A 21,508-nucleotide genomic window follows, 5' to 3' on the forward strand; every position below is an offset into this window, starting at 1 on the left:
TGACTGACAGGAATTTGCTCCGTGCCACCTGAAGCACTATAGTGAAATCCCTGATATTGAGTTATCCTGAAAGTTCAGGGGGACTGTCTCTCAGGCCGGTCTGAGGGCAGTGTTGTGATGTCTATAGTTCAAGAGGCATGAGATAAAGCTGGCACATAAAGCTGACACACAGGCACTTCACCTGCAGGCTTGGTGGTGAGCGATCTATGTGCCCTTTCTATTACCAGCATATTTGAAAAGGTGTCCGTACGAAAGAGAGATATGAGATACTTCTCGACATAATCCTCTTGTCTACCAGTGTTGGTGGTTTTGGGATGAACTGATTAGTATGCTTTTGAAGTGACAGGAAGTCTGTTTTTGTAAGTTTTATCATGACTATCCTGACCTCCATGAGAGGTAATTCCATTGATATAGGGGATCATTTAGAGATTAACCGATACTGAACATCCACCAAATATAGGTAGATTTACAAAAAATACGAGAGGGAAAATGCTTTAAACAGGGCAGACTGGACTTATTTTTGGTGAATGTCCCATATTTGACAAATTCCCCCCCCCCCCCCCCGTCCCCCCCCCCCCCCAAAAAAAAACAGTCTTCTGAAACATAGAAGGCTTTGGAGGCAAGGAAGACCAAGAAGACTGCCAGTAAAACTGCATAAGAAAAGGGCTGCACTGCAGCCTGGATACATTCTCTAGACCCATGTCAACCAAGGCATGCCTAGGGAGCATACAATGTCCCAGCCTGCCAGTCAACATTTTCCACTGCTCTCCATCACCCTCCCCTGTGTACTCTCTCCCAGTGCAGAACAGCAGTTCTTGTAGACATTTACTGCGGGGTAGGGGGCAAATGGCTGTGTTAACCCTCTTTCTCCCCATAATTGGGAATATCGCATGGAATTCCAACCCATTAAATCTAGGTCTGCAGTTATTCCTCATTCCAACTGGTCTACTTTGAAATTGCAGGAATTGTATACGGAGACTCTAGTTGGTACCGGCAATTCTAACTATCTGGAATGACTGCAGAGAACTCCTCATAGCTTGAAACTGGGCACTAAAAAACGTATAACTCAAGTCAGCTAAATAAATGAAACAAGGCTTTCACTATATGATTAATATAGAATAAAAAACTTACTGTACTGTTTGTCTGTTTCTTTTTAATGTCAACACTGTGGACATGCACACTCTGCGAACATGCTTGTTGGCTAACACGCTCGCTCTTTTGACTCACTGATAGTCCACCTCTCCATTTCAGGGACAAGTTGGGGAAGAGGAGATGGGGGCAGAATTTGGGCTCTCGCTCCATGTAAGAGTTTGCTTCAGCAAGCACCTTACATCATGTACTATCCATCACAGAAGAGGATCAACTTTTCTCTGTATCTGCTCTTGACCTCAGCACATTTATAACAAGCATTTGCAATGTAATAGGTCTCGCATTTGCAAGAGTTTAAGGTATTTGCATTGTTAATGACAATGTCTTTTATTTATCTATCTGTTTTGATAATTAACACATGAATAAAAGGCATTGTCATTTACAATGCCAATAGCTCAAACTCTTGCAAATGCGAGACCCATTTCATTTCCAAGAAGCAGCAGCCATTGTCCTGGGCTGCTTGGAAAGTGAAAAGCACGCATGGCGCACTGAATGTTGCAGAAAAAGCATGTTGTGCCTGCAGTAGGAGAACCCCATTAAAGAAAATAGTGCTCTCAGACTAAATAAGACATACAGTGTAACAACAGAAGTAAAAGGGCCAGTCCTCATTGGACGTTACAAATGAAGACAAGGCAGTACTAAGAAGGGACTAACATGCCTATTAATGAATCAGAAGCCAGCATTTACAAAGGACAACAACACAAGCCAATGAAAAATATGGGCGGAGCTTCAAGGCCATACTTGAATACAGCATGCCTCGCAGAGCAGCGCATGCGCTGCACAGGCTCCACCTAAGAAGGAGACTGTGCTAAAAGTGTCAAAGCCAAAAGCAGAGACTTTGAAAGGGGAGATGGAAGGGAATGGTGAAAAAGGAGAAAATAAGCACAGGTGATTTCAGGATGCATTCAACTTTGAGTTTGATTTAGTCATTTAGCTCCATGCGCCTCTCAAAGTAGGAGGCTTCTTATAACGTTGAAAATATTTACTTTTGGGGGGTAGGGAGAGAGGATTATGAAGTATGTGAAGTACCCCTAAAATCTTAGCCAGACCTCTCTAGCTCCTTTTCATGTATTTCACATGTGCTATGGACTATAAGATGCATGAAGTTTCAAGAACTAGAGGGTATTTATGTGGTTTTGTATGGGGCTATCTGGGCTGTACACTAGGGCAGCAACAACTGAAATATTGTTTTAATTCATCATTACTAAAACTAATATTGAAAGAAAAACTTAAGTGTACTGCACATTTACCTTTGTTTTTCTGTAAGTTTGACCATCATTGGGGACAGTTCATAAAGCACAAATACACCAGGCAACCCTTGATCTCCAATGATGCCATTGGCAATTTTCTCATGTCGTGTCACTGAAAACTGATTTGTTCTCACCACCTAGGAATAAAAAGAACACATCAACTATGATTATCACAAATATCAGATCTGATTATGTCCATCTTTCCTTTCCAAACATTTTAGGGCAATTGTGTCAATGAGTCCCCTTTGTAAACGGAGGTAGTGATTTAACCACAGTTAAAGGTAAAGTAGAGATATTATTTTCAGTTGAAAAAACACTGAAATACGTTATGTTTAGCTACATGATCATACCCCAATGTACTAATCATGCCCCCGGGGCATAGGATGTCATGGACGGTATCACAAACGGCATCATAGGTAACATTGCATATCACCTCATCAATGAGTATATGTACGGCCTAAGCAGTGTAATCCTGCACCAACCAAAAATGTGGATATAAAATAGAACATTTCTAGGCACAGTAATTTTAATTTCACTGAGTTCTACTCTAAAGGTGTAATGGTTATAAAACTCATAATTGGTGTAATGAATGGACTAAAAATGAAAGTGGGCCTTTCTACCTGCTGAGGAAGTAGTGAGAAAGTAAAAAAGATGTTAAGAGCCTTTTTGGGTCACTGAGTATAAGGCATGAGTGCTGGGCTTGGACAAAGGACGGGTCCTACACTTAACGCCTGATATTCTTGGCCAAAGGCCTTGTACAGTAGATATGTACACATAACTGATGAGCTTGGCCGAATGTGAGGTGACGTGATAAAAATGAACCAGCAATTACGAAAACGATCAGTAAATAACAAAACATACACAAACAATTACAGATCCATTAATGTAAAATGTGCGAAGATGGGTGATGTCACCAGTGATGTGGGAGGTTGATGGCTGTACGTGATGATTGAGCAGCTAACCATAACTTGAATTTCACTGGTGAAGGAAAATATAACTTCACTTGATCTGTATTTTTCCAGTCAAATGTGTAGATAGATATTACATGTGTGGGACCTTTTAATGCGCAATTCGGTTGTTCTAATATCAATAATTTCACAGAAAGATTATGTTATTTCACAGACAAGACAACATTCTGGTAAAATACATAGATATACCAATTAGAGACCTATTCTGACTTTTTCTCTCTGCCCAGGCCTACTCCCAAGCCTCCCGACATTTTTCATAAAAACATTCACACTTTTACCTCCAACTTCATATGAAGGGATAAAAACATGGCTATCTTTAAGCAAGCTTAAGGTTAATAAGGTTGCATGAGGTGTAGAGACACCCAACTTTAATAACTATCAAACAGGTTTCCTTGCAGACAAGCTATCAATTGGTTAAAACCAGAACTTCCCCTCCCCCTGCCCCCATGAGCTGACACCGAGGCTATGACCCAGGTACCTTCCCACGCTTTATGTGCATACAAGGAAATTAAAAAGTGTTCCGGTGGACTGACCCAAGATGGCGACCACCGAGATGGGAGCCAGGCACCTCCCTGTGTCTAGTGCGCATACAAGGAAATCTGCTCGAATAAATCACGAAGCTTGGCCACCGGAATGGGAGCCAGGCACCTTCCTGCGCCTAGGGCACATACAAGGAAATCAGCAGTGAGGAACAAAGTAAGCACAAAGCTCGGCACATAAGGAGAGCAATCCCTCTAGGCAGTCGAAATCCAGCGTGTCAGCGCAGCTGACATCACTATATGGCCCGCCTCTAAGATGGCATGGCTTCGTCCGAACTAGGACTCGCAAAAAAACTAAGAATTTGAACCGGAGACACCAGCGCTCCGTTCCAAAGGCATAAATGATTAAAAATACAAAATGAATAAAACACAATATCAATGCAGAAACAAGGTTAAAAATGCAGCTAGTGTCAGCCAGAATAAAACTGGAGGAGATCTGCAGCACTCTAGGCACATTGGTGGACTGACCTAAAATGGCCGCAACCGAGGCTGGGAGCCAGGCACCTCCCCAAGCTTAATGCGCATACAAGGAAATTAAAAAGTGCTCCGGTGGACTGACCTAAGATAGCCGCCACCAAGATGGGAGCCAGGAACCTCCCTGCGCTTAGAGCGCATACAAGGAAATCAGCCGGAATGAAGAACGAGGTAAGCACGAAGCTTGACCGCCAGAATGGGAGCCAGGCACCTCCCTGCGCCTAGGGCGCATAAAAAGGAAATCAGCAGGAGTGAGGAACAAAGTAAGCAAAGGCTCGACCACCTAGGGAGTGCAATACCTCTAGGCACTTATGATGACGGCCACAGATTTGAAGTGTCATACAACACTGGAGAAAGTCTTGTTTAAGGCAGACTTTAGCTTGGTGTTCTTCAGAGCCCTCAAAGAGTCTGAGTTAGTGCTCCTGAGAAAAATGACAGAGGAAGATGCATGCCAGAGGGTCTTGGATGAGCATATAGAGGACAACTTTCTGGTGACATGGATCAGAAAGTCAAAACCTGATCAAGAAGGGAGTGGGCAAGCAGATTCCCCCTATATGTCTGGCAACACATAAAGCCTGTCCGGTAAGTCTCTTAAATGCTTATGTAGCTATCACACCGCCAACAGGGTCACCATTGTTCTTATACATTCCTTAGCAAATTTCACTTCACTGTTGTCATGCACAAGGTTTGTCTTAGAGCTGGCCTAACAATCATTCAGTTTGGCACTCACTCCTTTAGGAAAGGCACTACAGCAGAGCAGTAGGGCATGCCCAAGGAAGACCTGAATGAAAGTGGGAGGATGGTAGTCAAATACATAAAGAACATTAGTAAGAAGTAGCCTGCTGTAAAGGTGAGGAATAACACTTAGAAAGTGGCCTTCTTTATGTTGGCAAATGACAAGGGTGGCATGAAAGACAGCCTGGTATTTTAGTCACTCTTATGTGGTAAGCACACAGCAATGAGCGACAAGAGGATACAAAGGACAGGCCGAGCACGCACTATCCAAAACTACATTTGCTAGGCACACCAGGCATAAAATGGAAAAAGCTGGTCCTCGTAGTGACTGGGCAAGCAAGAAAGCCGGCCAAGCACTGCGATTCACTTGGGAGGCAACAACTTACAAGCTTGGCAGGGGAGTTACTTATCTACATAAAGGATAGTATGACTAAGGTGGCAAGACTATTATGTACAACATGAAGGATCTGGTCAAAAATCATTCCTAGGTTCCATTAGAGAAGGGCTGATTTGCATATACTGCAGTAGAAAAGTCCAGAAGAAAGATAAACATAGCCACGACCAAGTGCTAATCAACTTATAAGTCCCAGGGTTCTTTGGCAAGGATTGGGTTCATCTGTCAGTGGTCGTCATATGGAAGTTCCCGAGCTGGATACTGGATACCCTGGAGCTTGCAGTTTGCACATAGGGAGGCACAGGGTGACCAAAAGGAAAAAGTGGGGAGCCTCAAGGACGTGTTAGTTAAGACATTCAATGCAAAATGAAGTCACAAAAATTACCCTGAAGAGGACAGCTTTATACTCTGGTGGCTCTGGGACGCCAGACAGCAGGTCTAGTTACAGAAGAAAACTGTGTTGCATCCTAAGACAAATACAGCACTTGCAGCCCAGGCTGGCTAGAGGTGAACAACAACCAACAGGCTATCAGTTAGCAAGTTAGGCCGGGAATCTGTGCAGGGCAGATCACCCACAGAATACCCAAGTTCAAGGCCTCACGGAATACTGATCATTAAAGGCAAAATGTCAAAAAAGCCGAATATTGTAACTCTTTGTTCTACTTCATGAAAATGTAATCAACATATGAATCCTTACGAGAACAGATAAATGATTTAACACCTGTGACACGACTTTTTAAATTGTGTATTATATGAATACATCTGCGGTCAAGTTACGCCACAAGGTGTCTCAGCAACGGTCTCCTGGCAAGAAGAGGGGGGTTTATGGCAGAGTGTCCGGACAATGTGGGATATTTATAAAGATGAATACGAGTAGCTGTGGGTGTGACTGGGAGTGTCGTCTCCACTCTCAATACGGTTTAGTGGGAGTGGAAGGGTCTATTAGCGGCATTACGTGAGAAACTGCTGCTGCTTGGTAACCACAACCTCAGTCATGAACATAACTCACTTCTTTTCTGCGCAGTACCAGCATCATAACCACCCAGCTGTGGTGGTTTTTACCACTATCCTTCTGCATGGTCCTGATGTACACGCCTGGAAGGAGCAGTTTTACAATTGCATTGTTATCCCTGGTGGTAGACACTTATGATGGTCCGGGAGGAGGCTGGGGACACTTTTTAGCTCCACCTCTTGTCCTATCCAAGTTTTTCACTCTTTCTCGGGGGCACATTTAAATCTATTGGAACAGAAGGCACTGTTAATGTATTTCAGCTTAAAATGTTTCAACCAACGGTTGGGGATTGGTCACTTTCTTCAATATGGGGTGCATTGACATGGAAGTTTCTCACTTCTGCTCTAAATTGTAGTCGTCTACGCGGTCAGTTCTGTAATGGATTAGCTATAAATAATAGAGTGCAGGTTGCTAGGGGCTACATTAAAAAAGCAATCATTTGCAATGCAATAGGTCTCGTATTTATGAGAATTTAAGCTATTGGCATTGTAAAAGACAATGCCTTTTATTTATGTGTTGTTTTTGAAACAGATAAATATTAGGCATTGCCATTTATAATAGCTTATCTTCTCACAAATGCGAGACCTATTGCATTGCAAATGTGTGCTATAAAATTTCTAAAAAGCATTAGTTCAGAGCGTGTCCTGCCTGCAACACCAGGCAGGACGAAGGTATTTGAGAAAATAATTGTCGGAGGCTGTAATTAAAGCCTTACCGAGCAACACCCATGGGGGTGTTGCCATGGGAGGTTACAAAATGAGACAAGGCGGTATAAAGGAGGGACTACTAAGCTTTTGACCAATGAATAGCCACAGTTTACAGTGGACAATGACACAAGCCAATGAAAAATGTGGGCAGAGCTTCAAGTCCCTACCTCAATACAACATACCTCGCAGAGCAGCGCATGCGCTGCCCAGGCTCGACCTAAGGATAGTTTTGGATTCATCAAAGGCCGTAAAGACCCACCTGCAGTGAGAGGTGGAGCAGCTTCATGGAGCAATTAACTACAATGCATTTTATTTTCTCAATGTAAATGCTGCTTCACCTAATATATTTGCAAATTGACTACACAGCTCAAAAAAGCTTGCCAACATTAGTAATAAGGTAAATGAAGGCAAAATATAATTGAAATAATAAATGCAAATCTTAGGCCAAATAAACTTTGCATTACGAATATTTTTGGCAGGATCTAGCATTGCTAACAGTCGTCAAAGGACAGTACGATTTTATGTTAATTGTGTAAGCATTTTATTATCACTGTGCACAATTTTAAAATTTAGTTTGCACTAAACTGATGTTCTAGATACAATTAGGGCATGTCGAAAAACATCAGCAGTAGGCAATGTAAACTGTATGATTTAGACAATTAAATATAAAGGAATACCTGCTAAAGGTATCTTTTTTTTGTAACTAAGCATTAGAACTGTCCAGGATGCTACTGGATATGTTTAATGCGTCAAGATAAAACAGTTTGTGCACACGTGTTATAAAATTATCGTTTATCTCCATTCTATGAAAAGTAAATTAATTACGAAAACTATAGGCTGGATGTCATTGTTTACGTTAAGGATACATTCAGTCACGTGTTTTAATTTCTTGCAACACATGCCTACTATACACATTTTCATGATCTTTAGAAAAACAATTTTATAAGGTAATCACACACACACACACGTTACATATATATATATATATATATATATATATATATATATATATATATATATATATATATATATATATATATACACCAATAAATAAGACAACTAATGCCATCACCAGATAATAGTATGTCTCTAGCAAACCTTTATCCAACATGGTCCGGCCCACTTTCCGCAGCCGCTCAACACATCTTCAAATAGGCCTGAGCCCACAAACATTTTCAAATTAAATAAAACCTACCATCAAATACAATCGATATAAAATATCAGTGTATCGAAATAACAGCATGTAACTCAATGTAGCAGCCACATTCCCATCTATCCAGAAATCATCTTTGTCCAATAATCCCAATATATACATCTTTACAGGAGTCCAGTCTAGTTTTAACCACATTGTCTGCTTGTATACTGAAGTTTGAGGTCCTAGATATCCCCGATAAAACAGCAACATGCTAGAATCCTGCATTACTTCCAGAATTTATGCAATAACAATTGTTCCACAATTTCTCATGATGGTCTAATACTGCCAAAAGAAGGGAACATTTTTTTTTTCCCAAAACCTTTATTATACCTTTACAAATTTACACAGCAGTTTGCCTACAACCCAAAGGGCCGGCCGCTAATGAATGAGCATTGGAAGTCATGTATATAGTAAGTCCATGTTATATTCATGCTGCGAAGGAAAAGGTGTATCATACGGTCGGGTGAAAGGTATACAATCAATATCATGTTGCAAATCAGTTAAGGTTTTGTTTTTATGAAATTAACAAAAATAACAATCAGGAAATCGCAATGCGGTCATCTAGAAATAGTAGTGCAATTTAGCCGTATGAAAGGTCCCAAGACAGTACGTGCTGCTATGTGTTGTCAGGAGTTCAGGCCTACATGAAAGGTGGCAACATCCCTTCATCTACGTGTAACTGTATAACGTCCCTACTCTCCCTCTACCCCTCAACCTACCCCCCCCTCATCATCCGATTCCAACTGGTCGTCCTCTGGCAGAGGGTCACAAATTTCACCGCGATACACATTCCATGGGGACCATATCTTATTCCACTTTCCAGGGCATGCGCGGCTCAAGTAGACTGCCCTCTCTGTCACCATCATCTTGTCCATATTCATGCACAACTGCGACTTCGTCGGTAGTTCTGCCGCCCCCCAACGCTGGGCAATATCTCTCTTAGCCACTATCATGCCCAATGTGACCCAGAGTTGGCCGCATCTGGACAAGTCAGTCGGTCCCCACACATTTAATAAACATAGCCTCGGTTCTGGGAGAAGTGAGGTCTCCAGAGTCTGAGACACAGTGCATAATATTTGTCTCCAGTACTGTTGTATGCGTGGGCAATCCCAGAGTGTGTGAAAAAAGGACCCCTCCTCCCCACAGCCACGTAGACAGAAAGGATGTTGTATTCTGTGGATGCGATGTAGAAGTGTTCTCGTGTAGTATACTCTGTGGAGGACCTTAAGCTGTACAAGTCTCAGCCTAGCTGGGATGCCCACCTCCTTAGGGGACGCCAGCGCCTCATTCCATTCGTGTTCATCTAGGGCGTCCACTTCCCCTTCCCACCTATCTTTCAGGGGGGCCAATGGGTCAGGCAAGTTATTCAGGAGTTTACGGGAACATTATTTTTAATAGCTGTTGCAAACAGAATGGTATCCCATACTAATCTCCATTAATCCAGACAATTTACAAATCATTTCGGTAAACAATGTAAAAATCGGCTTCAGTTGCACATATCTTTTGTTTTTACACCTATATAGCTTCAAATTAAACCAAAAACATTCAAATGAAATCATAGTGCAATCTGACATTTTACATCTTCGAAATACCAGCCAAGTTCTAAAAACAAAACACCTTCTCATTTATCTCAATAGCTGGGTTCAACCTGAAGGTAGAGTGGAAGAAAAATATTTAGTGCAACACTTAGACAGGCATGACTTCTCAACGTTCATTATAAACTTCGCAATCAGAGAAATTCCCTTCTCATCTACCATTTTTTCATTGTGAGGTTCGAGCTCACGGGTAGAACCCAAATTATACATATCTATCAACCATCTGCAGAACACTTGAGCCTGGAGTGTTTTTACATTCTTCTGAAAAGCCCTAAACTCATTCTCAGCTTAATAACAATGGTGCTCTAGGCATCTTTGTAAAAATTGCATGGATCATATCAAATGAGAGAATTGATTTCAAAGTTTAGATAGTTGTTGATCAATAATGAAACATTAGGGCAGACGTCGATCATCCACCAATATTGAAATCTTCAATACAAAGTAGATTTGCTCATAATAGAGGTCTAATTTTTTTTATCATACTCTGTTGTGGACTTTAAAAAAATACTTTTATAACCATTAGGGAGGAGTAGATTCCACACACAAATATTCATAAAACTCACACTGATCTACTGTATGTACAATTCCCACAAAAAGAACAATACATGCTTGTGAACTCAAAAAATACCAGTATTGCGATCAATAAAAAAAGTACAATTATAATCTTGCACAAAACAAAAAATCTACATATTTTATTTAGTATAACAGAAGTACATACACTTTGGATAATTTGCAGCAAACCAATAATTTTCTTTTTTTCCCTATGCTTTATTTTGCTCTTTATATTGTAACATCGAACCATCAACAAAAGAAAATGAAACAGAACAGGTACCTACATAATAATCTCGGACGTTAAATGGTGAGGGTAAGGCACACCTATTAGGGACAAGACAATACCAGGGAGGAGGGAGTGAAGGAGTGAGGGGTGGATCAAATCAGTAAGTAGACTGAAATCACTGTACATTATCATCATAGGTGTCTACATAGCCCCAATCACAAGTATGGAAGTTCAACAGATTGTAAATCCTATACTAGTTATAATCAAGTTTCTTGATCACATCCAAAGCACTTTGATCTGTGAACCAGACATACAGATGTAGCACCTCTTTCTTGTCAGGTGGGGGATCCCTCACCATTCATCATTCTCCAACTTGCCTTTTTATGTAGGTTCTGAATGGATTTCAGTTTGAAATTTGGATACTTTACTTGCCAATAGTGCTGTTAGTATTTCAGTGACATAAATATGCCAAATCTTTATCTGCAACAGACCAAGTGGTGGAGGGGACAGCTGTTTCCAACAATGAGCCAATGTTAGTCTACCTGCAAGGAGGAATTGAGTAAGAAGACGTCCCATGGGTGAATGCATGGACCAGAATCTATCCTTCCCCAGTTGGCCCAACAATTGTCTGGAATTAGGCTTCAGTGGTTTCTTAAATACGAGTCATCAGCATGGCTACCCATAACTCTCTTGCCTGAGGGCCAGACTACCATTTGGTATCACTGTATCAGTGTATCACGGTGCCATTCTTGGCAACCATTCCATTATGTGTCAAGCACCTTGAAAATAGCTCAAAGTCTGACCTGGCTCAGAAATGATCTTGTTATCAGCTTAAAGGCATATTCTTTGCGTTTTGTACAAATGGAGACATTTACTGCTCTCTTGTATATTGCCTTCCACGCCACCTCCCCCAACTCCTGACCCAGTTATTTATCTCACTTTTCCATGCAATTATGAGAAATAGGGTCAGGTTCAATATCCACGGGTTGATACAGGCAAGATCTTACCCTTCAGATTGAGGCTTGATCAAATATTATTTCTACTGCTGTTAATTCATGACCTCCTTAAACGCGTCTCTCTCCCAAACCTGCTGAGTGAAGAGTCTGAAGGAGGTTGTAGTTATCCCTTCTCTCAGGGTGTCACTAATTTCCCAACTTTGGTCAAGGGCTCTTTTTTGCTTCATGTGGCAGAAAACCCAACATGAAATACATCCCTCACCTAATAATATATGAATTCGAGTAAATGACTCATTTGGTGTGAGGTACCATCTAATGATGACTTTATTTGCATCTGTGTTGAAATAAAAATCAATAGCTGAGGAGCAAATGTTCAACCAAAAATGGTCTTTTGGCACTCAACCCAAGAATACTAATTTTATCGAAATAAGGATGAAAGTCTGAGATAACCTGGGACAATGGGGGAACAAGTACCTGCAGTTGAAGCATCTGTCCACTGAGCCGACAGATTTTGCATGTAAACATTATTAAAACCAGGTTGTGCTGGGGGACACCTGACAGCTATCAACCAACATAGCTGCTAGATAAAGATAAAGTGGCTCTGTCCTCGGGGTGTCTGATTCTTTCGGAGTCGCACTGATCTAATAACTATACTCCGGTCCTGGACATCGAAGCCAAGTGCTAGAGGCTGCGGCACTGATGGAATCTTAAATGAGATGAGACAGCCTGTGCCCTGTACTGGTGGGAAGAACCTTTGGGCCTTGGATGGATTAGGAGCTGTGTGAAGTAGTGAGAGACCATTGCACGCTGTCATCATTGTATTGTGGTGGCCTGAGTGGGTAGGGGAAAATAATGGTTTGGACCAGTCAGACATGGAGCATGATTAGAAGAAGAGAGAAAGATTAGCTGGACCCAGCAGCGTACATGACAAGGTAAGGTATGCTAGGAGCAGCTGCTGCCCCCTCGATGGCCAGAATCAATGAGTGGAGAACGAGATGACCTGGCATCAAGGCCCAGTGTTGAGGGATCTGGGCACTTCGTCCAAATGATGAGGTGAGTCCAAGAGCAGATTTGTACATGGCGAGGCCCTCAAACAACAAGGATGATGGCTGGAGCAGCCCTGTCCGGGGCACTGAACTACAATGGACTGTCAGCTGCGGGTACCCCACAGAGAATGGTTGATGGATACTAGGGGGGATCCCTGATATGGGGGTGTCTAGATTCACCACCGATACATAGCCACAGAAGCTAATAAACATAGTCCTCCTAACAGCACCACAAAGTGGATGCAGAAGGTGCTGCTTCTCTGAAACATCCGGTGGTGGGAGTTGTCTATCAGAAAAACAAGGTGGGACGAGATCCGAGAACGCCCTCCATCTTTCGCACTCCACACAATGAGTTTGACCACTACCCTGGAGCACGATCATAAAGATTCTGATGATATGGACAAGAAAAGGTTTGTATTGGATATTAAGCAGAGCCTCACAATAAACAACGCAAAAATTGACACCCTAACTGGCTGTGTTGGACCGACTAACTGAAAGAAAGAATAAATGGGTTGAGCACCAAGATATGTCTGAACAGCGTATTACTAAGGTGGAGGATGAGTTCACCACATATGCTAAAATGATTGACCAAACTGAAAATGAGCTTGCCAGTGTACGAACGAAAAATGAGGACCTGAAATTGAGATCCTGTTGCAATAACATGTGCTTAAAAGGCGTACACGAGTCAACTAATACACAACTGACGGTGTAGAATATACAGAAGCCGTTGATATCACTGTTTGGAGAAGACTAATCCTCTCATATATTGGTGTTAGAACAAGCCCATTGAACTCTAGAGAAGAGGCCTACGTTTGTCCACATCCCTGGACTTGACTGAGCATGTGCAATTCAGATTGACTTGCACATTGATCACCCGGCATTGCTGGGCCCCGGGGTTAACTTCATAGATTGGCCATAATATTTTCCCCTTATCCTCCATTCTGGGGATTAAGGAATATAAATTTAGACTGTTTTGCAACTGCCAAGATGGCACCCAGGCACTCAACGCTGTACACCAGACTGGTTTTTAAAACATTCTCTGAGACATCATCCTCAGAGTCTTCTGGCTCTGAAGCAAGAGGGACCAGTAATAAGAAACAAACTCCTTTTTTAGAGAAAGGCCAACAACAAAAGGTAAGATTCAAACCGGCATGGGAAATGCGAACCAGGAGGAACTATTACAAAACGTAGTGGGCGCTTCCACCATAGTGAACTTATCTACTAAGATTCTTACGAAGGAGGAAGAATCTGTCCTTAATTTAGGACTTAAATTTGTACCAACTAAACAGACTGATTTCACTAAAATCAAACTAGAGGCAATAGAATTTTGCCGCAAAATTAGACTAAAAGTCTTTTTTGCTAATCAACCCCCCAGTAACAGTATGGAAACGACGGGCCTTAGGAATAAGTCCACCTTTGTACCAAACCAAAATATTCCGAAACAGGTATATGCGTTTGAACAAGTCTTGTTGTCCTCAATTACCAAACTTGAGAACAGACACAAATTTGTCAAGCAAAATATCTCAAAGGGACAACGTTTGGCCCTTAAAAATCTGAAAGAAGATCATTCTTTGATTATCAAACAAGCCGATAAGGGCGGAGCGGTAGTGATATGGCCCAGAGAACAATATCTAGCGGAAGGGGCACTGCAAGTAAACAACCAAGAATGGTATAGGAAACTGCAGGAGGACCCGCTGCAAGAGATTCAGGCTTCAATCACAGAGATTGTCCAAATAGGCAAAGATAGTGGCTTTCTAGGCCCAAAAGAAAGTGAGTTTTTGGTTAAGAAATGCCCACGAACTCCTGTGGCATATTTCTTACCAAAGATCCATAAGAACTTGTCGAACCCACCGGGGCGACCAATAGTTTCTGGCTGCGATTCATGCCTCGAGCCCCTGTCTAAGTATATAGACTTCTTCTTGAAGCCCTTTGTAACAAATGTGAAGTCCTACCTAAGAGACACCACTGACTTCCTGGTTAAGGTAGAAGGGACCCCGTTCGACCGGGCATCACAACTTATGGTCACCATGGACGTGACGTCCCTTTATACCCAGATACCACAAGACGAGGCGTTGGAGGTTCTGGAACTCTATTTAGACCTAAGGGAAAGACCTCACAGGGTCCCAACATCGTTCATTTTACGATTGGCTGAAATAACCCTCAAAAAAAACTATTTCCGTTTCAACAACGACTTTTTTATGCAAATCAAGGGCACCGCGATGGGGTGCCCTTATGCCCCCGAAATGGCCGTATTCTATATGGCTGAGTACGAGAAAAAGTATGTGGAGGCCGACAACCCTTTCATGAACCACATTGTGCACTGGTATCGTTACATTGACGACGTGTGGCTCCTGTGGCAGGGGAGCCACACCGAGTTGAGTGACTTTCACCAGTGGCTCAATAATAGACACATGGACATTAAATTTTCAATTGACTCAAGTAATGTCAAAATGACATTCTTAGATGTGGAAGTAGGAGATGTGGATGGGTCCCTTAAGTCTTGCCTTTTCAAAAAAGCGACAGACCGGAATACCATACTCCACTATGGGAGCTCACACCCCAGGAACTTAAGGGCAAACCTGCCATATGGGCAACTCCTTCGAATCAGGAGGAATTGTTCAGAGCTGGCAAAATTTGACCAACATGGATCAAAATTCTGCGAAGAATTGACACAACGGGGATACCCCAAAAAGCTTCTTAAACACTCTTTCAAAAGAGCACGTTGCACTCCAAGAGAGAGCCTCCTTGAAATAAAGGCCAAACGGGACCTTGAGAACTTAGTATGCGTGACGACATTCTGTGCTGAAACCCACAACATACGTCAATTGGTATTAAAAAATTGGCATTTGTTGGAACAATTGGAGACACCCATCCCCCGCCCAATATTCGCCTTTAGAAGGAATCAGAACATTGGTCAACAACTAGTCCGTGCAGACATCAGACTAGAAAAACCGAAAAGTGACTTGATATCTAAATGGGGCCTAAAACCCATCGAGGGACACCACAGATGTGGGAATTGTATCGCGTGCGATACAACCATTGAGGGCACGATTTTTCAACATTCCAACACATCTTGGTCTCACACCAATTTTACCAATTGCAAGACAAAAAATGTCGTCTACGCCATAACTTGTCCCTGCAATAAAATCTATATTGGCAAGACCAACCAGCAGGTCAATACCCGTATGACACAGCACAGATCACGGGTCAAAAACAAAGTACTAACTGCGCCCCTTGTGCAACATTACGTCGACAAACAACACGGCGACAACGAGTTCAAGTGGACCGTGCTCTACAATATCAATCAACTTAAAGCAGGAGTGAATGCAGATCAAATCTTACTGAAAAAAGAAGCTTATCTAATATTAAAATTCAACACTACTCAGACGGGGTTAAACGCACTTTCCGAAATTTCAAGACTATAACGTTCCCCCACTGAACTACAACTCCCAGAATGCCATGCACCTGGTTCACTATGATGTAAGCACCCGCTACAGCCACCAGGCGTCTTCAACGCAAGCAGTTCCTGGTCCGCCTGTGCGATAGTAAGGTGAGTGCGAGTCACGCTCCGACGAGATGACACAGTATTCCACTGGCAGCGCTCCGTGGCAAAGATTAAGTTAACCCCTACCCTCCCCACTCTTGTCTTATAGCGCGAGTAAGCAGCGCTGCTGAGAAGGACAAGGAACACTCATTCCCGCTACTAATTGAGATCGGTTTTACGAAGAAACCAAACACACGGCATGGCGACCGCCGCCCTGTGCGAAAATCCGAAACCTTAGGTATGTGTCCTTTAAAACAATTTCACCTTACTTCCACTAATGTCCAAACAGCACAATAAAGACCGAAACTGAGCGCGACCTTAATGTTTTCATAGGTCACAGTAACTAAGCAAAACGAGCCGAATGAGGAATTGATGTAGAGATCAACGCCAGACTCGATTGAGGTATGAACGTGCCGCTTTGGGTCTGTAGTAGTCACTTGGTTCCGCTTTAGATGGCCTTTTGAGCCTGTGAATTAATGTTTTACAGAACTAAAGCCCCATCCCATTTGATTTGTGATGCACAGCCTTTCGTGCCCAATCTAACCCACGAGAGCCCTCCGCATTGGATGCAAAGGTAAACCAACCCGTTTTAGCACAGCAATAGCAGGGGGTCTTTTGCAATAATGACTGACAAACTCTGAAAACAAACTTCCTCTTTTTATTTCTTGTGCAGAATTAATAACACTGAGAGAGCCCTGAGGAGAATCTGTAACTAACTACAGATTCGAAACGCGTCGGCAAAACGGCAGATAAATTCCTGAATCAGTGCCCCCCTTTTAGGGTTTAATCATTTTTTGTTGGAAAGAATTTGATTTGCCTTCTGATTACTGCCGTAGACATTGCTTGTATACCTTATCTGGTTAACATTGGTTCGATTAGCTCTCAAAAATCAATTATTATTCGTTTCTTCATAGAGTTGAGAAATATCATTCACATGAGAAGTTTGTTGCTTATTGGTTGATGTACAGTATATGAAATATCATTCACATGAGAAGTTTGTTGCTTATTGGTTGATGTACAGTATATGTGATACGTGTTTAGTTGGTGTAAATATGTGTAAATATTTTTGTAATTTTTTGTAAATGTTTTTGTAAGTGTTTATGAAGTGTTCTTCTTGCCCATGAAATTGATAAATTTCAATAAAAAATATGAGTAAAAGGGTTAAATAATATTACCCATACAAACAAATTGATCTGGCCTTTTGTTTGTGAGTCTCATGAGCTGTAAGCGAGACGAAATAAGTGGGAGGGCTAGCAAATTGTCTTTTGTACAATCGATTATAGGGCACATGCGGTCTTCTCAATGGTGGATCTCTAGAGACATTTTAACCCTACAGAAAAAGAATATACGTTTACTCTTCAATACATAATACTTACTCCTGCATTGATGACTGCATTGCATTTAAAGACATATGCACACAAGCAGTGGTGATAGATATTTGGATCATTCCCCAGTGGTTGCAACAATACAGTTACCTTCTTTAATACACACAACCAGGCCTTGGGTTTTACCATCTGCAGTGCTGGGTGGACTAGTGTTTAGATTGGAGATCCGACAAGGAATCATTGGGTTCTTTAAACACAACACTGGCTCAATGTCACGGTTCTAAGTTATATGGGAGGCGTTCAAGGCCTATATCAGGGGAGTCAGTAGGGTCAAACAAGGAGGCATACTTTAATCATTAAGATTCACAATAACTCAATTGGAAGATACCAATAAAATGTTAGAGGTTCAATCAATGGGGTCAACAAGGAATGATAGAACTGTATGACACGCCTGCCCACTACTGAGAGCAAGCAGCTAGATAAATCAAATATTTGAGAAAACAGATGAGGAGCTGCCAGTATGACAAGGTTAACAGGCCCAGCAGGACACAGCTTCTCGCTCCTAAGTGGGCATTCAAAAGACATAATAGAGATAGAGGCCACTGACGGTGTTTGCTGTTTCCCCTCAGAGGAAATAACGGTACAGTTTTGTGAATATTATATATATCTCTATGTGGCTAGACAGAAAAATAAAGATGACTCCCTCCAAGAATATTTGGCCTGAAGATGCAGAAAGTGAGCCTCTAAATGTGCCCCTCACTTTAGAAGAAATTAAGACAGAAATATAAGATCAACAGAAACGCCAGATATCTCGGGGTTATAATCCATTTTGATATGGATACTGTGTTGAGGGAGGACTATGGGTCAGTGTTGCCTCAAATATAAAAAGCAAAACAATGGCGTATGGTCCCTCTTTCAATGAGACCAGGAGCAACATTCGTTAAAAGTGTATATTTAACCCTACACCCATTTCCCTTATGAAGGATTTTTTTTCAACAGATTTGTTCTATGCAGTCAAAGTTTATATAGGATAAATAACCAACTGAGGCCATCAAGATTTATCATGGCTCTCATATTCTAGAAGTGGCTATGCGATTCCTAATGATTAACATTATTTTTATGCAGCTCAAGTGAAGCAGGTTTACATGCGGTACAATGCACTGTACAGAATGCCATCAGATTCAATAGAAGTGGAAATGGCAGCACCTGCGCCTTTAAACACAGTAATAGTTAGAGCTGTGCCAACACCAACAGCACAATTCAATTTTATAGTAAATACTGTTTATGCATGGCACACACTTGCAAAACTGTCAGAAATTGAGTAGATTTATTCCCATAAACGCTCCTTGCTTCATAATCTACTACTGTTACTACTGTGTGAAAAGAAATACGGCCCAGCATTAAAGGTCAAAGTGTGAGGAGATTTATTATAGATAAAAGGTTTACCTCAACTCATCAGTCTCCATCAGTGGCAGTGCCACGCTATTGCACCTATGGCTTCTATCCCAGCCCTGGAGCCATTCCTAGTTATCGACCCGTTCCCATCCAAGCTGCTTTTGGCAAAGACTGAGTGGACCATCTCAAAAAGTATTTTTTGGCCTGTGGTGTCACCAGAGAAAGAAAACGGGCACTTCTTCTGCATCTGCTGGGGGCAGACATATGCAGCATAGCAAAGATTATCACTGAAGCTGGACCCCCGCACGTATATGATCCCTCAAGGATGCCATCATCTCCAAATTAGAACCATACCCCAATCCGTATTACGAGCGATTCCTTATTAGACAAGCTTGCCAAAACCCAGAATAATTTGTTGATGTCTTCTTTGCGTGCATCACAGAGTTGGACAGCACCTGCACCCTCCCAGGTGCAGACAATGAGATTAGAGCTCAATTTGCATAGGGGTGTGCTTTGTCCAAGCTCCAAGAGCAGATCCTACAGGTTCCCAACAAGCTGATGAAGGACATACTTGCTTTTGGTTGAACCAAAGAGCTGTCTGAAGCCAGAGCTTCATACATTGAACCAGCCCTGCAAAAATTAGTAAAGGTCGAACCAGTTAAAGCACTTCAGAAAGACGGCCCACAGACCAAGCGAATTCCCAACAAGACCCCAGCACCTGCATGCCCATTTCGGTGGTGTGGCAGCTAATACCCACTCATGGGGGATTGCCCAGCTGCTGGAAAGAAGTGCACGGTGTGCGTAAAGTTAAACCATTTTGCAGAGGTGTGCTGTTCCACCGAAAAGCCTCAGCAGAAACATTGGGCTGATGCCGAACCAAATAACACAAGAGCATAGTGATATGGATAATAATGAGCAAGGGTTAGTAACATAGCATCCACGTAGCTCACTTAGGAGCCATGCACCCCAGCCCAATCTCTGCATCCTTATTTCCCGGTCACGGCACTCATTGACACAGGGGCCTACATCAACCTGATGGCCACAGACATCTACAAGTCATTGCCCAAGTCTCCAAGTCCCTGGCCCACGTGCATTAAGGTTCACTCCGATGCGCAGGCTAAAGTGTTCGTATCCCAGGAGGGGACGGGATTCCTCGCTGGCTGTCTACATCACAAGGTCTCAGCCTCATCCGGTTTGCTTTTTCAGTTCATGTCGCAGAATTAGACATGCTGTTGCAGGAGTTCTCCGCACTCTTCAGCGGAATTGAGTGCTTCAAGAATAGCTCAGTTTGCCTCCACATTGGCAAGTCAATTGAACCTGTCCCACTCTGCTACAGGAGAGTGGCTTTTCACATGTGACCCAAGGTGAAACAGGAGCACAGGCAACTGGATGAAATGTGAATCATTGAGAAAGTCACTGAACTCAACTCTGGGTCTCCCCAATAATAGTGGCCAAAAAGCTAAAACGAACAGACGCTGTGAGGATGTGTTGACATGAGAATACCTAACTCGGCAATCAAAAGCGAGTGGCACCTGACTCCCATAATTGACAACACAATCTCCGGAGCTGGCCAGGTCAAAGTGCTTTTCCAAGATGGAGTTACGGGCGGGTATCACCAAATACCTCTTCATCCTGACACACGGCACATAACCACTTTGACGCAAGTGGAGACTGAGGTTTGGTGTGTCCAGCGCGGCTAAGGTTTTAAAAAACATAATACGAGAACTACTCTCATGGCTCCCTGGTGTACTGAACATCAGTGAGAAACTCCTGGTGCACGCCCTAACAGTAGAGCCACCTGGCCCGGCTGCGGTCATTTTCCTCCAGCTACAAGAATAAGGCCTCACCCTCCATCAGGAAAAATGTGACTTCTTCAGAATGATCATATGTTTGTTTGGATACAATTTACCAAAAGAAAGGTTTTCCCCCGACCCAGGCAAAGTGAATGACATACCAGTGCCTGCCCCCACATCGGTCTACGGAGTAAGGAGCTCCCTAGGTATGGTGACTTATTGCAGTCAGTTTATCCTGAACCTCGCTGACCTCACCGCACAGCTCAGGGAGCTATTCAAGAGCTCAACATCATGGGTCTGGGTTGAATCCCAACTGACTGCATTCAAGAACACTAAAGTGGCGCTGTCCACTGAAACCACACTTGCCTACTATGACCCAAAAAAGACGTACAAGGTAGCAGTGTTTGCAAGCCGATCAAGACTAGGAGCAATGCTATACCAGCATCATGGAGAAGGAGGGAGTAGACCCCAGTCACCTACACCAGCCATGCAATGACTCCGAATTAACAAAGGTACTTGAATGCATAAAGAGAAGCCATCGCGGTGCAATGGCGTGTGCCACCAATTCCATCTGTATTGGTATAAACCCACTTTCACAGTCCACAAGCCACTGATTAAGCAAATTCAGGGATTCACATCCAAACTGCCACCGC

General features: G+C 42.6%; 1 protein-coding gene across 1 annotated transcript in view; it reads right to left on the bottom strand.

Moving 5' to 3' along the window:
- Nucleotides 1–21,508, bottom strand: part of ERGIC3 (ERGIC and golgi 3) — a 334,632-nt gene that overhangs the window by 78,714 nt on the left and 234,410 nt on the right. Inside the window, exon 11 of the mRNA XM_086932316.1 lies at nt 2,400–2,536. Within this exon, the coding sequence (XP_086788442.1) occupies nt 2,400–2,536 (137 nt within the window). The remainder of the gene's footprint in view (nt 1–2,399; nt 2,537–21,508) is intronic.

This window comes from Lissotriton vulgaris, chromosome 7 (genome assembly GCF_964263255.1).
Source record: "Lissotriton vulgaris chromosome 7, aLisVul1.2, whole genome shotgun sequence".
NCBI lineage: Eukaryota > Metazoa > Chordata > Amphibia > Caudata > Salamandridae > Lissotriton > Lissotriton vulgaris.